The sequence below is a fragment of the Plecotus auritus genome (assembly GCF_963455305.1).
Source record: "Plecotus auritus genome assembly, chromosome: 1".
Lineage (NCBI taxonomy): Eukaryota > Metazoa > Chordata > Mammalia > Chiroptera > Vespertilionidae > Plecotus > Plecotus auritus.
The window spans coordinates 171,987,125-172,003,400 of record NC_137770.1 but is presented as its reverse complement, the minus strand read 5'-3'; the positions used below and the strand labels follow the sequence as shown (position 1 = coordinate 172,003,400).

Genomic DNA, 16,276 nt, shown 5'->3' with positions numbered 1-16,276 from the left:
CACCCATGTAATCCAAATTCCCACCCCTCCATCCTTCTCTGCTTTCCCAGTAAGGCTAAGTTAGGACTCAGACCCTCTTTCCAAATGATCACCAGTGCTGCATTATGACCATGAAGTCACAGAAGTCATCGAAGATGGAAGGAAAGGATAGGAGGATTTAATACTTCTCTAACCAGGGAAGATGACAGTCCAAAAATGATGTTAGAGAAACTGTGGCAAAATTTTGTTTTCTCATTTATTCTTACAATTTTTCTTTGTATATAATGTAGGGTATCTCAGAATAATATAATTATTAGTATGTCAGTGTCTTGCACATACTAGTAGTAGATATCAAAACATATTTGGTGAATTACTATAATTTAATTGAGAAAAATAAACAAAATGGCCCCTGGGACAACTTGATACCCACATGCAAGAATAAAGTTGGAAATCAATTACACTTTATATACAAAAATTAAATCGAAGACCTTGGAAAGGGTTAAGGGGGAACGACTGCTAATAGGTACAGGTTTTCTTTACTGGGGTGATGGAAATGTTCTGGAATTTGGTGATTGCACAATTTTGTGAACATACTAAAAAACACTGAATTGTACATTTTAAAAAGTGAGTTTTATGGTATGTAAATTATCTCAATAAAAAAAAATAGATACAGAAATTCAATACAAACGGCAACAATGAACCATGCCCAGAAAGTTGAAGTGAGGCCCTTATTAAAATGTTCTACATAGGTAGTTCTAACACTAAAGAGGAACATAACTTAAAGATGAAAGAACATGTTTCAGTTAGACTATATTCCTAGTTTTCCTTATAGCTAGGTGTGGCCATATATCTAAGTTCTGGCCAATGGTATGTAAGTGGAAGTAGTATGTGCAACTTCTGGTTTTTGTCCTTAGAGAAGAAGCACATTCTCCCTTCTCTTTCATGTTTTCTTTCTTCCTTCTTTCTCCCCTTCCAATTTCTTTCCTTCCTGCTCTTCCCCATCCCTCCTCCTTCCTTTCTTCCTTCTGAACTGGAGATGCGATGGTGAGAGCTGAGCAGCCATCTTGATCCATGAGATGGAAACAGTGTGTTGGGGGTGGTAAAACAATGAGAAAATACACCTGAGTTCTTAGTGATTATGAAAAAATATACTGTCCCTAGACTGACTAAGCGAGAAAGAAAGAAAGTTCTAGTTTGTTTAAGTCACTCTTATTTGGGGTTTCTTTGCTACAGAAGCTGAACTAATATTCTACCTAATTTGAACAGTTTCATTCTTTCATTTTTTTGTAAGTAGACTATTATTACTTTCTTCAATGAGCTAAATTCTTCTTCCTCTAAACTCTTTTTCCTTACACACACACACACACACACACACACACACACACACACACACACACACACAAAACACTTGTCTGGGCCAAAAATGAGTTACCAAATGCAGCATTTACTTATAAGGAATGCATTATGAATAGCCTTTCACTTTTCATTACCATTGAACGATGATTTCAGCTCACATTCAATCTATATTTCCAAATGCCTTTGTTAGGGCTGTCTGTTCAGTGCAATAGAAGACAGTTTTTTTAGTGCAAGTAAGATTTCTTGATAATGCCAAATCTGCCTTGTCAGCTGAATTCCTCTGGCTTATTGTCACAATGTGCTAAAAATACATGATCAGATTTCACTGTTAAGAAAATTCTTTCAACAACACATGTACAGTCAAGTTTGTTGCTGGGTAGTTGAACATCTGGGTCATGAGATTTAAAAAAAAGTCTCATGACAACACTATGGAAATGTAACCCCCGGAAGCCCACTTCTGTCTTAGAGCGGCAAGGTTGTGAGGAGCCGTGCTGCTGGGAGCTGATGTCCCTCCGTCCTTTTGACAGTCATCCTCTTGGTTCTTCATATTTGAGGAGAGGGGACGGTGAGGAGGCCTGTTGGCTTGATCTTATTAATGCCACCATCTAGAATACAGATTCTTGGATATTTCATCTTCACAAGATGTGCTGCAAACTGGAAAAAAAAAAAAGGCCAGTTTTATAGAGGATATACAAAATTTGTATTTGCCCAATCCCATTTTTTTTCTCAAGCTGTGAAAAACAAAACTAAAAATACTATTGCTGTCACTGTGGTAACGTTAATTTGGTTTTAAACAGAAATTAAATTATCACATGTTGACACACAACTTCTTTATGCTATGAAATATATATGTCTGTTTAGTTCTCTTTTAAACTTGTTTGGATAGGCAATAAATATTCATGTAAACAATTCAAACAGCATAAAAGGGTATACAGTGAGAGGTAAATCTCTTCTACCTCTATTCTCAATATCCCTCTCGAGAGGTGATTAATATTCCTATTTTTCATGTATGTTTCCAATGATAGTCAAAAATTCTCAAATCTATACTGAACATTTTTTAATTCTCACGCAAGGATATGTTTTTATTGATTTTTAGAAAGAGAGGAAGGGTAGGGTGAGAGAGAGAGAGAGATCGACATGAGAGAAACATTGATTGTTTGCATCTCATACACAACCCAACCAGGTATGGAACCCACAACCTAGATATGTACATTGACCGGGAATCGAACCTGCAACCTTTTGGTATACGGGACAACGTTTTAACTAACTGAGCCACCCAGCCAGGGCTATATTAAACAATTTTTTATATTATTGACAACTTGTTAGTTATGGAAATCCCACGCACAACATCCCAGAGAGGACCTATAAACTGGTTGTGATATGTTTTTGGAGCAACTGCAATAAACAGTTTGAGACCATAAGCTTGAGTGAATTTGAAGGACTGATTCAAGAAGTCTTCTAGATGTCTAGCAAAAAAAGGACTTTGAAGTTATGAAGACATCCACAGGTGTCCCCGATCTGGTCCGTGTCCACCTACCCAGGATCACTGATTATTTTTCTCCATTCCTTATACCTTTGGTTGTGCAGGTCACCCTCTGTTGGGAACATGCTCCATTTCCCACCAACTCCTGGCCCCCCCTTTATTTCCTCCTCAAAAGCTCCCCCACCCTCACCTGTCTACCTAACTTCTTCCTTTTTAAAAAAATTATTTATTTTCTTTATTGATTAAGATATTACATATGTGTCCTTATTCCCCCATTGCCTCTCCCCCCGCCCCCCACTCATGCCCTCACCCTCCTAGTGTCTGCGTCCATTGGTTATGCTTATATGGTTGATCTCTTCCCCTCTCTCCCTCCCTCCCCTGCCTTCCCTCCAAGGTTTGACAGTCTGATCAATGCTTCTCTGTCTCTGGATCTGTTTCTGTTCATCAGTTTATGTTGTTTATTATATTCAAATGCGTGAGATCATGTGATATTTATCTTTCTCCAATTGACTTATTTCGCTTAGCATAATGCTCTCCAGGTCCATCCATGCTGTTGCAAATGGTAGGAGTTCCTTCCTTTTTACAGCAGTGTAGTATTCCACTGATGTACCTCAGGTTTTTAATCCACTCATCTGCACTTAGGCTGTTTCTAAATCTTAGCTATTGTAAATTGTGCTGCTATGAACATAGGTGTGTATATATCCTTTCTGATTGGTGTTTCTAGTTTCTTGGGATATATTCCTAGAAGTGGGATCACTGGGTCAAATGGGAGTTCCATTTTTAGTTTTTTGAGGAAATGCCATACTGTTCTCCACAGTGGCTGCACCAGTCTGCATTCCCACCAGCAGTGCCCTAGGGTTCTTTTTTCTCTGCATCCTCGCCAGCACTTGTCATTTGTTGATAATAGACATTCTGACAGGTGTGATTTGGTACCTCACTGTCATTTTGATTTGCATCTCTCAGATAATCAGCATGTTTTCATATGTCTCTTGGCCTTCTGTATGTCCTCTTTTGAAAAGTGTCAAGGTTCGTTGCCCATTTTTTGATTGGACTGTTTATCTTCCTTTTGTTAAGTTGTATGCGTTCCCTGTAAATGTTGGAGATTAAAACCTTATCGGGTTTAAATATGTTCTCCCATGCAGTGGGCTCTCTTGTTGTTTTGTTGATGGTTTCCTTTGCTGTGCAGAAGCTTTTTATTTTGATGCAGTCCATTTGTTTATTTTCTCCTTAGTCTCCATTGCCCTAGGAGCTACATTGGTGTACTTAACTTCTTATTTCCTAGGAGCCCTTCTTCTCAGCCCTCTGGGCCTGCTTCCTGTCCCAAACTGTACACCCCCCTAGGATTGTGAATCTGTTCTGTTTCTCTTTATCCCTAGTGCCAGGCACATAGCAGGACTCAATATGTGTTCTTGGAACTGAATTAAACTATGACCAATGATATATAACCCGGCACAAAAGGATGACACAAAGGGCTCTCTGGCCATTCTCTCCCTATTCCCTCCTCTTGGTGGTGTCCTAGTCCTTCCCTGAGATATTTGTGTCCTCACATTCTTTTTAATTACTTTACCATAACCTGATCTCAGATCTTATATCTGCTCATAGTGGTATTGCTTTCTGGAAGTATTTGAAACTTAATAGCTGATAAGTCTCAAGCCAGCAGTCTAAACTTCATGGTTCAAAAGGATGAGCTGAGTGGTTTGGTCAAGGTAAGTTCAAGACCTCACACCAGAGATTCTGCTTTGTTGATCTGGGGCTCAGGAATGTGGTGTTTTGTTTTGTTTCTAACAAACACCACTATATTGTTCTAAAGCAGGTAGTCCATGGACAATATTTTGAAAAATACTATCTTAAGCCAAAAGGATAAAGGTATCGGTATGTAGGGGGACTAGATGCTGCTGGACTGGGATCTCAGTAATCTTCGAAACAACTCACATAAATGGATCCCCATACTGCTGACCCTGCTGATCTTCTCCATCTTTCTCTGCAGTGCCTTTGCAGAGATTCAAATGGCCGTTCACATTTCATAGTAATTAACTTTGAATAGCAAAAATGCATCAGTATTTCAAAAGGTACCACGTTACCTAGAGTGAGCTGCTCTTCATCCTGTTCTCGATATTTCTCTTTGAACCCAGTCCTTAAGAACAGAGGCACCAGGCTGAGCTGCCCCGAGTCATGTGCTGGCAGCACAGCCTCTGGCACCATATGATTATTGAAACACCTTGGCTTCTTTCTCCCACTTGTGTCAGTACAATTACCATTTAGGGTGGAATTCTAAGATAAACATGCCATCACTCAAAATGTCTTGTGGATAAGCAGTCTTAGTGCTCAGTACTTTCACAACACTGAAGAAGTCTGAAAAAGAGTAAGCAAGGACTTACTGCACATTTAGCTAATCTCCCTTAAACTATGCTGTAAAGCTGGGAAGAGTTCCCCCTGTTGCTGTGAGGAGGACAGAGGATGGGCTGCAGGGAGCTGGAAGTGGGGAAGGCAAAGCAGGCAGACAGAGCAAGCGGGGCGCTGCTGTGTGGGGTCTAAGAAGAAAACCAGAAACGGAGTATAAAGACGTAAGAAAAGTTTAGGTGCCTTGAAGAAGAAAGCAAGGTTGTGCTCAAGTAATGAAAAAGAACAAATGTTACTTAACAAAAAGAAGTTAAACAACCCAATCAAAAAATGGGCAACTGACCTAAATAGATACTTTTCGAAAGAAGACAGAAGGAAGGCCAAGAGACATACGAACACCTGCTCAAAGTCACTAATCATCAGAGAGATGAAAAAGAACAAACGTTGAGTTTTCAGGTTAAATTTGTGAGTTCTGTTCCTCTGATCCTCTGTGTGTGGTTCCAATGATCCGTGTTACATATGGGCTCGAACAGTGAGGCCATCACTTCATCTTTTCCACTCCGATCATGGCAACAGCTCCTCTTCTCCAGCTGGTCATTCATTTGCTCATGCAGTTATCAATCACATGGTCATGGAGCACCTACTAAGGACCAGGCGCTGCTCCAGTTTTTGCAGTGCTTGTAGTTTAGTGGAGGAGAGAGTAACAAGCAATATCACGTGGAATGGACGGCTACTACAGAAGCAGTTCAGGACTTCTGAATTCAACAGGAATTAGAAGAGACGGTCCCCCTTCTCCATCCTCTTTCATTATTGATACCTGAAGGGAATGGGGACCCGGATGTGGTGGACACGTGCATGGGTCAAGAGGACACATAGAAGACAATGTAGCATCAGCTTCACATCCATAAAACCAAGAAAATGAAATTACTACAGCTGCTCATCACAGGATAATTGCCAGTTCCCTTTCAGTTCCATGCCCAACCAAAAGTGATCATTTCAATATCCAAAATTTAGCATTATTTGCGGGGGCAAGGAATGGACAAATAAAATGGGAGAGAGAAAAGAACTTCTCAGATTGAGCTTCATCAGAGTGTTAGCAGACTCATGCCAATTGTTCAGTCCCCATTATAAACTTAAAACTCACGAAGGCCAGTTTCACATGAAGAAAATTAGCTGTCTTGCAACGTGCTCCTTGCAGAATCTTGCAGAGCCGGGTTTTCTTAGCTTCAGGCTTCTACCAAAACCTGAGTCCTACCACACCCGGTGACAAACATGTTTCTGCTGTGTGCACCTCTCAGACCTCACCTCTCCTCAGCTTTTCAGTAATTGGCCTTAACCTGCACTTCTCTATGGCAGATCAACAATCCCTCTCCTTCATCCTTCTCCTGCTACAGCAGAACTTGACTTCCTCTGGACACACATACCAGCCTCTTCACAGAAAACGAGATGGAGTGGCACCACAAGAGCCTGCCATTCTGGACAGCGCTGTTTTGAGGTGTGCCAAGCCCAGCCCTAGAAAAGAACACTACCGCCAGAGCCTGCTAACCAGAGGCATGACGGAAATGCAAGAGCACCACCCACAAATGCAGCTGAGCCCAGTCTGTGATCCCAAATCATCTCCCAGCAAATCAGGACCCACATGGGATGTGGCTCTCTATCTCAGCTGCTTGTGCCTTTTGAGGAGCCCCATTCTCTCCGCCTAGGATTGGTCTCACCAATTGCAGCCCTACGAACATTTAGCCTCTTCAGTGCAAAGTAACTTACTCTCCACACGGGACTAGACCTATAAAAATTGCAGTTTGAGGTCCCAGACACACCTGACCAGCAAATGACTCCCGTTATCTAATAAAATGATTTTCAATGCTGGCTACACAATAGAATCACTTGGCAGGCTTTAAAAACAAACAAAACACAAAACCTGGAGCTCCATCCTAAGGAACTGTTTATTGGCCCAGAGTATCACTGTTTACCAAACAGTGACTTCATAACCCCTGGTCCAGTATGGTATCCTGCCACTTCCACCAAGAGCCGTGCTCAGTATCTCTAGGTGCATCATTTCCATTTGACCTCCGGCCTCTCCCAAAGCTGCAGCTTTGCAGTCTGCACTAGTACCTTAACCAGCCAAGTCCCGTGCCCTGCAGGCTCACTTGCTGACGCTGCCAAAGCCCTGCCTGATGGAGAGCAAAAGGTGGACGGAAACCTAAACTCCGCATGCCTGGTTCTCCTCTCTTCAGCCATCTCTTCTCCATGAGTGATGCGGCTTTTTTCACAAGATAGAAACCACCCCTGTACATTCACAGCCCTTTCCTCCTCCCTGACCTGTCAAGCTATAGCCACAGAGAGCATGTTGGTGAAAGGCTACAAAGTTTCAGTTATGCAACATGAAAACGTTCTGGAGATCTAAGGTACAGCATGGTGACTGCAACTATTACATATAGCAAGTATAACAATATTGTATTGTATACCTGAAGACTGCTAAGAAAAAGGAAAGGAAACAGTAACCGTGAGGTGATGAACATGTTAATTAGCTCGACTGTGGTGATCACTTCATAATGTAGACATACATCTAAACAAAGTTGCACACCTTCAATATATACAATTCCTATGTGACAATTATACCTCATTAACACTGAAAAGAGCACTGTGAAACCATTTCCATAGTAATAAACGGTGGCTGCCTTACTTCCTTATTTCACTCACAGAAGTTAAACCAGCAGCAGGGCTAACGCAAGAAGGTGAACACAAGGTGAGTACTCATCTTGCATCCTCCTACAGGCACTTGTGACAAGGAGTACAACAGGGAATTCCAGGAAGTTACATACTGGAAAATGGTTAAATTTGATAAGAAAAAATTGAGAGTTTACAAAACACTATTATGTGGTCCAGGTTTTCTAAACACTTAACCATGTTTATTTTAAGGACAACTATTCTAATGGTGCCTTGGATATTCAGAATCTATGCTATGGTGTATCTATAGTCTTATATTCTTAGAAGCATTCTTTGAGATTAGGAAATTTGATAGTGTTAAGATATCTTAAAATTTTTTAATAGTTTGTGTTATATATGGGAATATATAACTAATTATAGTGCATTAACTCAACTGTTTTCTGTTGCCTACAGTTTCTGTCTCCATTTCATCTCTTCCCATTCTCTCTCTTTAATTTTTTATTAGGAAAAATATAAAAAATATATATAAACCAGACAATCAGATGCTAGCCCTGCATGTGCTGTGCATATTGTAATTTTATTAAAATAAAAAGTTGAATTGCATATTCAAAAAGAACCAGACAAGAATGGTAACTAACAAACACCCAGTTTCAATAATTATAACTCATAGCCAATTAATTTCCTTTATTACTCCCATCACTCCTCTCAACTACATTTATTGTTTTTATGTAAATCCCGTAAGTCATTTAGTCCATAAATGTGTCTTTGAAATAAAGACTTTTAAAATATATCCATAGTACCATTATCCCACCTAGAAAATCGTAACAATAACCACTTAATATAATGAAATATTCAGTAAGTGTTCACATTTCCAATTACTTCACAAATATCATCTATTCATCTACGTATCATCCATTCATTTAATTATATTTACAACCTGTTTATTTGCATCAGGATCCAAACAAGTTCCACACACTGTGATTAATCGATGTCTTTAAGTCTCTTTTAATCTATAGCTTTGTGTGCTCTATTTTCATTTCCTTGCAGGAAGCCTATTCCCTCTCAAATCCATTTTAATCAGACTTTTGTCTCCAATCACTCCCCCAAAATACACATATAAAGCTCAACAATAACATCTACTATGTCACATTGCCAAATCTAATTTTTAAAAGTGAATTTGAATCTGACTTGACCCATCAGCATCCTCTGACACATTTGATCATACACCTCCTCCTTTCAAAACCCTCCTTCATTAGCCTTCAGTATACCACTCTCTCCTACTTCTCCTGCCTCTCTAGCTGGTCTTTCCAGTCTCCTCTGGTGTGTTTTCCTTATTTTCTTGACTTCCGCCCCATGCCTGTCTTCTGAGTTTTTCTTTTTTGTCTCTACATTCATCCCCTAAGTGATTTAATCTAGTCCCATGGGCTTTAAGTCCCATCTATACATTGATGACTTTAAATTTATGACTTCGGCCTCTAGTAAGCTTCTCAAAGTTAAGCTTCAAAAGAGAACACTTGCCTGGCCAGTGTTGCTCAGTGGTAGAGCATCAACCTATGAACCAGGAGATGGGAGAGAGAGAGATATCCAGAGATCCATGTGAGAGAGAAACATCCATCCTTGCCTTTCATATGATGGAACCTGAAACCTAAGTTATGTGCCCTGATCAATATCAAACCTGCGACCTATGGTGCACAGGACGACACTCCAACTAACTTATCCACCTGGCTGGGCTCCACATTCAACAGGCACACAGCTGAGTCAGTTCTCTCTGTGATTTGTCTTGGATCCATTTCGTCTCTTCCATTCCCTGCTCCTACTCCATTTTAGACCCCAATTACTCTTGAACCACTTAAGTGGCTCTTACGCTTTAGTTTACCTGCACTTTGCTGCCTACATTAGGAAAGACTCTCATGAGATCCTGAGACCCCAGTCACTGTTGTATACAGATTTTTTTCCTTCTTCGGGCTATTGTCCTTAAGCAAAGTGAGTCAAGACCTGTGGGTCCCTTCCAAGGAATACCTTGCTTATTTACAGTCAGAAAGAACATTGGGTAGTACCTGAAAGCTCTTACTGCAAGTTTCAGTGAGAAACTTCCAAATAGTATCTAAAGTTTCTTTGCATTTTGAGGACAAGAGAAATTCTTTATTTCAGACTTACCATACTCGCCTATTGCTTATATAAATACATGCATTTATTCATCTTTAGATTAATGGTTAATGAGAAGGGTGTCCTTTAGTGTCAAATAAGGAAGAGAGGATAGTGCCAGGATGCCATCAGATGCCTTGAATCACAGGATACAGCAGTGAGGCCATTTCCCTAATCTCCTCTAGAAAGTTGCAGAGCTTTGGCTGTCAGTCTCAACAACCCCCTTCTGTGGTCTCTTCCCTGAAGCCACTGGAGTTTGCTAACACTGGGAGCTTAGAAACTATTTAGATAGTGGGAAATTGCAAGCTTGTGACAGAAGATCAACATAAAGGTAGAATCGGGAAGAATCTGCATTGAGTGAAATTCTTAAATTGGTCTCCAGTTTTTGGCGTTTTAAAATTCCTATTTCACTGGGATCAAGGGTAAAAGGGAGAGAAGACACTTTAAAAGTAATTTTTCAAATGACTTTCTAAAATATAGCTGATTGTCATGTTTCTTCTTAAAAACCTTTAATAGCTCCCCACTGTAAAACTGTAAACTCCTTAGCACAGCATTCAAGGCCATCTATCACCTGACTCTCCACCCACCTGGAAACAGCCTTACCTGCAGCCTGTGCTCTTTCCCTCGCCTGGAATGTTCCCTCCTCACTTTGGTCCTTGTCCCAACACTTTTCCTTACTGAAAGTCTACCCATAATTCAAAGGTTAGGTCTGTCATCACTTTCTCTAAGAAGCTTTAGGAATCCCTCATTGAACTGGAAGAAATTTTTCCCTTCTCAATGATTTTCTAGAACTTTATAAATTTCATATAGCACATGCCACATTCTGCTTTAAGTTTTAATCAGTTGTATACATGTCTTATCTTATTAATTAGGTTGAAAGTTTACTGAGGGCAAGGGACTATGTCTTTCTCATTTCTGTTTCCACCATGTAGACACTCAGTGTTTGCTGCCTTGAATTAAACTAGTACTTGATTTCAGTGTATTTTCCTTTTGTCTTCCTCTTTTTATCAATTTCTGCAAATGGCTATTTGACAGAAAACTACTATTTTCATGTGTTTATTCATGAACTTAGTCATTAATTAAACCATCAAATATTTATTGAGTGCTTACTATTTGAAAGGCCCTATGCTAGGGTTTGGGGGGTATAACAATGAATAAAACATAATCCCTGTCCTTCATGAGCCTAGAGCAGCCTTGGGCAAACTACGGCCCACGGGCCGGATCCGGCTGTTCTATCCGGTTCTCTTGCTCCCCCCTCCACTCCTTTACTTTGAATTTATATTAGTTCACACAAACACTCCATCCATGCTTTTGTTCCGGCTCTCCGGTCCAGTTTAAGAACCCATTGTGGCCCTCGAGTCAAAAAGTTTGCCCACCCCTGGCCTAGAGTTTAGTGGGAGAAGCAGATGAGTGAACAGGCAATTACAATGCCATTTGACAAATGCTACACAGAACCACCATTATGGCTGTGCAGACTGTCTTTGCATGAGAGAACCTGGAAAAGAGGTAAGTGGAGCATGAAATGTAGCCCATCCTCTCTCCAAGCATTGTGCCCTTACATGGTGTTCTTGTTCTTACTAGTAAAGGAAGGATGGGTTTTTATTAACATACAGAGAAACTCCACATATGACAGTGGTCCCACTGACATTATAAGAATAAGTAAAAGGTTTTCTATGAGCACTTGGGAAGTGCACTTAGTTCCAGGTTTGAGGAGTTAAAGAGTTCCATGAAGAAATGCTATATAAACAGCCTTTCAAGACAAACAGGAGTTACCCGATTGAACACAAGTGGGAAGAATGCTCCAAATAGAAGTACAAAAAAAACCTACATATACTAAATTGCAAGTAGTTAATTATGGCTGGAATCCAGAGGGTGAGGGAAGCAGTGAGGGATGGAAAACAAAGCCGAGTCCGGATCACCAAGAGCCCAGAAACCATGAGTAGGATTTGAATTTTATTTTGGAGGCAATGGGAAGTCACAGAGGCATTTTGGCAATGATTATATTTACTTTCAAAATGTTCACTCTGGTTGTAGGGTACAGCTGGAGAAAGGAAGGGGACTGCAAGCAGGGACAATGTAAAGCTGCAGCAAGTCAGGCAGGAGATACTGGTGACTTGAGTAAAGATAGTTGGGTGCAGGGGATGAGAGAATTTCAGATCTAATTAACAGGGTGATAAGACAAACAATAATTTTTCATATAATCTGTTGCCCTTAGTCAAGCGGGTGAGAGAATTCACTGTTTCATTCAAACAGCCTGGGTGGTAGGAGGAAAGTGGAGGAACTTTGTGGTTAGCACAGGGTTTGAATCAGGGTTCTGTCACTGGTTAGCTGTGGGTAAGTCACTTATTAGCTTTTTGGCCTTAGTTTCTTCACCTGTTAAATGTGCAATAATACTCCACTTCAGTGGTGCACTTAAAGCATTTTGGGGTGGATTGGATTAGATATCATATGTTTAAATGCTTGAATCAGAGTAAATACTCACTATAAACTAGTTTCCTACTTTCCTCTGTCCCCCCAATTAATTCTTGAACAGGAGAGCCATTTACACCTTGCAAATATATAGATTCAATCTTAAGAGGGAGATTAGTCTACAATGGGGACAAATCAGTGTTCATGTGAACTGTTTTTAATGGAACAGTAATTGATACGTGACTCTTACCAGATCACAGATACTTTTGGTAAACAGATGACAGCTATAGATGTATTCTCTCTATCAATAAAAGACAAATATGCACAACACTTTACATATAATTTCAATTAGATCAAAGACCTTTTAAAACTCATGATAAACTCTAGGTCAAAAAAATTTTCCTTTATACTAATTCATTTAATTTTAAAATTTATGATAGTTGATTGTGACCTAGTGTCTAGGCATTGGAATCTTCCTATAGACTTACAGATTAGTGTTTATCAATACCTTATGCTGTCAAACAGTCCTCCCAGGAAAGGCTACCTGGAAATTTTTTAAAGTTCACATTTAGAAAAAGAAGAGAAAACATTTTTAGATATGACAGAATTTGTTCTAATAAAAAAAAAAGTACCCTGGCTCACAGCAGAGAATAAGCCTCTTCTGATAAAATCCCATCATCTAACACCATCGTGGAGCAGGAACTCCAAAGAGCCTTCTGTACATTTTCCTTTGATCTGTGATATTTGGGGCTAGAATTTCAGCAACAATCATTCATTAACTTCTGTTTACACTAGACAACAGAGAACAGTAAATTCATACTACATCCAAGCCACTAGTCATATTCCATACAGTATACTATGCTCTGAAAAGAATGTATACAATAAAAACTCAGATTCAAAACAGTTATGGCTATGATGGATCACAGTCAAGTTCCAACCTCTGTAGGGTCAAGCGGGAGGGCGACTATGGTTAGTTTTTATTCAGCCACAAACATTCCTGTGGTAAGGAGTAATTAATTAAATGGCGGGCTGTGGAGGGCAAGGTGGGTGTGTAGAATAACACATAATGAGACAACATAACTTTCATCCTCTGATGGGTCATGAATATAGGTGCCAGAGACCACAGCATTCAGATGATGACTTGGCAGTTTTTCCAGGGAATTGGAAATGAGCTCCCACTGTCTTTTTAAAAACTGCTTATACACAAAATAAATCTAGTAAACATGTTAAAAAACAGACAACCAAAGTTAGGATTAGGTGTTTTAAAGTCCCCTTTACTACAACTCCAATCTTCCTTTTTATTCACATCATATTTGAAAACTATGAGAATAGGGACCTACAGGGCAGCTTTTATTTTAGTTCATGGGTCTTTGAAAAGTTATCCTCCCTCACTTAACAAATGCAGTTATATAGGATAATTTTTACTGTAAAGCCTCATATGATGTCCAGTGTGTTTAAATTGCATTACTATGTAAATGGTTTCCTTATAATCTGACATAAACCCACAGACAAAAACGTTTGCTGACAAGAAGACAAGAAAAAAGTCAGGAAGAAAGCCAAGTTTAACCATGGGCAGTGATTATAGGTCTAACAAGACAGAGAAAGAATTACTTGCATATTTGGAACTCGTAAAGGAGATTCACTTCCCATTCTTTATCAAAATGCAGAAGGTACAATTATAAAGAGGCCTAATACATTTTCTGACAGGGAAAAGATCTCACACAAAGTGGCTTAAAAATACCATATTAATCTGAAGAACTAGGTAGATACTGTCTGGAGTCAGAGAAGTTTACTGCAGAGACAACACATATGCTTGATTGGTTTTCAGAGTCACTTGGTCCCCTTTAAGCACATACCGGAGTATGATAATCTCTGATGCTCGCGACCAAAGGCTAGAGGAAGAGCTTGAGCAAAGAGAGAAAGCAGACAGGGCTAGAGGGAGAAAAAGGGACCAGCAATGGTAAGGGCTATCAGTGATCATTACAAGATCATAAAACTTGGTTTAGCTTGGTTAAGGGATTCAGGAAGTAATGGGGTGGGACGGGAAGGTGGCAGCCTCATATTACTGCTGTACAAACAACTTCCAACCTAAAATCCAAACCAAATTACCTTGGCCCCTAGAGGAGTGTAAAGGAACACAATTGGACTAGTATCTTATTTTTAAAAATAGCTTCAAAGGCATGCTTTACTTATTATAAATCTGATTATTTTCAGTTGAAAACGATGCCATATTTTAAATTTAATCCTTGCATGCCATGTGTAGAAAGCACCAGCCACTCACACTGTTTAGTCACAGAATCTCCACAAAATCTTTCTCTTATCTAGGTTTTGGAATCAAATGTTAATCAGAAATATATGTTTTGTTCTTTTCTTTTTTGGGGGAGGAGGAGAGTAGGGGTTGCTTCGCTTTGTTTTGAAGGAAAGAATAATAGCACACATGACATTACTTGCCATTGGCTTTTATGTTCTCAGATGAATATTTCTTTAGATGACAAAAGAGTGTTGATTTAATGCCAAGAATATAACATTTTAAGGGTAAAATCAGATGTGCCTAATATTTCCCAAAGGATTGATAAGACAAGTACAGGTCAGATAACCACAAAATATAATTTTATATAGAGAGCAATTATTTTTAAAGTCTTGTGAGTTTCTGTGACCAACACAGCAATATGATGTTTATGGTTTTTTCTTAAAGACTCACTAAAGGTAGAGAAACACCAGTTGGAGTTTTATTCTGTTCTGGTCCATGTTGTTGGCCATTTTCCAGTCTGAGACCTATCACTAGCTCCGGAGATGGATCCCATGGGGGAGAAAAAATAACCCAATACCACATTAAAGTATGCCATCATGCTAAGTTATCATTCTTGCTAAACATTATAATTTACTTCTAGGAAGGAGGTGGGTTCATGATGGTGTTTTGTCAAGCCGAGATAACACTGCCTTACTCATATTTAGATACTGGCTAGATTAATTCAGCACATTTCAGTTTTGTAAGAAGTATCTTTTATGGGGCTTTCTGTACACATCATACTGGCATGTATTCCCTTTATACCCAGGGAATTTAATGCTAGTTTAACAATAGAAGGTGCAGTTTCTCATTTGAGTTTTTAAAACTCAGTGAGTGAGACAAGAATGAGTCCTTGCCATATTTTCTATTTAAAATGTGACACAAAGCTTGAATTGGCTTTACTGTTGTTTTGACACAGAGGTCTTCCTGTTCCCATCAACCCTACCAATAGATGCAGTCTATATTTGTTTGCCTTGTTAAGTTAAACTTGGCCAGGCAGCAGCAAGGATCGGCACAAAACCTGATCCCCCCTTGGAGCATCAGCACACCATTTAGACTTGGGACTCTACTTCACCTGCATGGGACTGACTTTCCTTGATGCTGACATAACATTGTTCACAAAATATCGAATGTGCTTGATTATCTAATAATTCACTGCTTTATTTAACCTGTTGGGTAATGTGAATTAAAGATTAACTAACAAGTGATCTTTAATAGGATTTAATTATGGCATAGAGAAGAATCTACATGGGACCCTAATTAAACTGAGATCTTTGTAGTCCTCCTTTTTTGCCCTCTCCTGGGGAAAAACAATGTTTTCTCTCAATAAGAAATGGCAGATTCTAAAGGTTTTCTGTTATATTTAATTGTGGAAGCTAGGCCACATATAAAAGATTTATGAAGTGGTAATTGTAAAGAAACCATGTAATAGCACTAAATGGTTAATCAATTGTAATTACAGGAAATAGCTAATGAATACATAATTAAAATGGCATCATGTATCTTTTGATTATAGTTATTGAGGTACATGAATAAGCAGTATTTCTCAGATTTGTTCTGTCTTCTATGCGATTTTAGACAATATATCCAATACATCTGGTCATTATAGA

The 16,276-nt window shown here is 39.3% G+C and overlaps 1 protein-coding gene across 1 annotated transcript in view; it reads right to left on the bottom strand.

The window, feature by feature from the left end:
* Positions 1-212: 212 nt before the first annotated feature.
* The window catches only part of TBCK (TBC1 domain containing kinase), a 205,610-nt gene continuing 189,546 nt past the window's right edge, over positions 213-16,276 (bottom strand). The window contains exon 26 of the mRNA XM_080650862.1: positions 213-1,989. Within this exon, the coding sequence (XP_080506988.1) occupies positions 1,879-1,989 (111 nt within the window). The 3' untranslated portion in view covers positions 213-1,878. The remainder of the gene's footprint in view (positions 1,990-16,276) is intronic.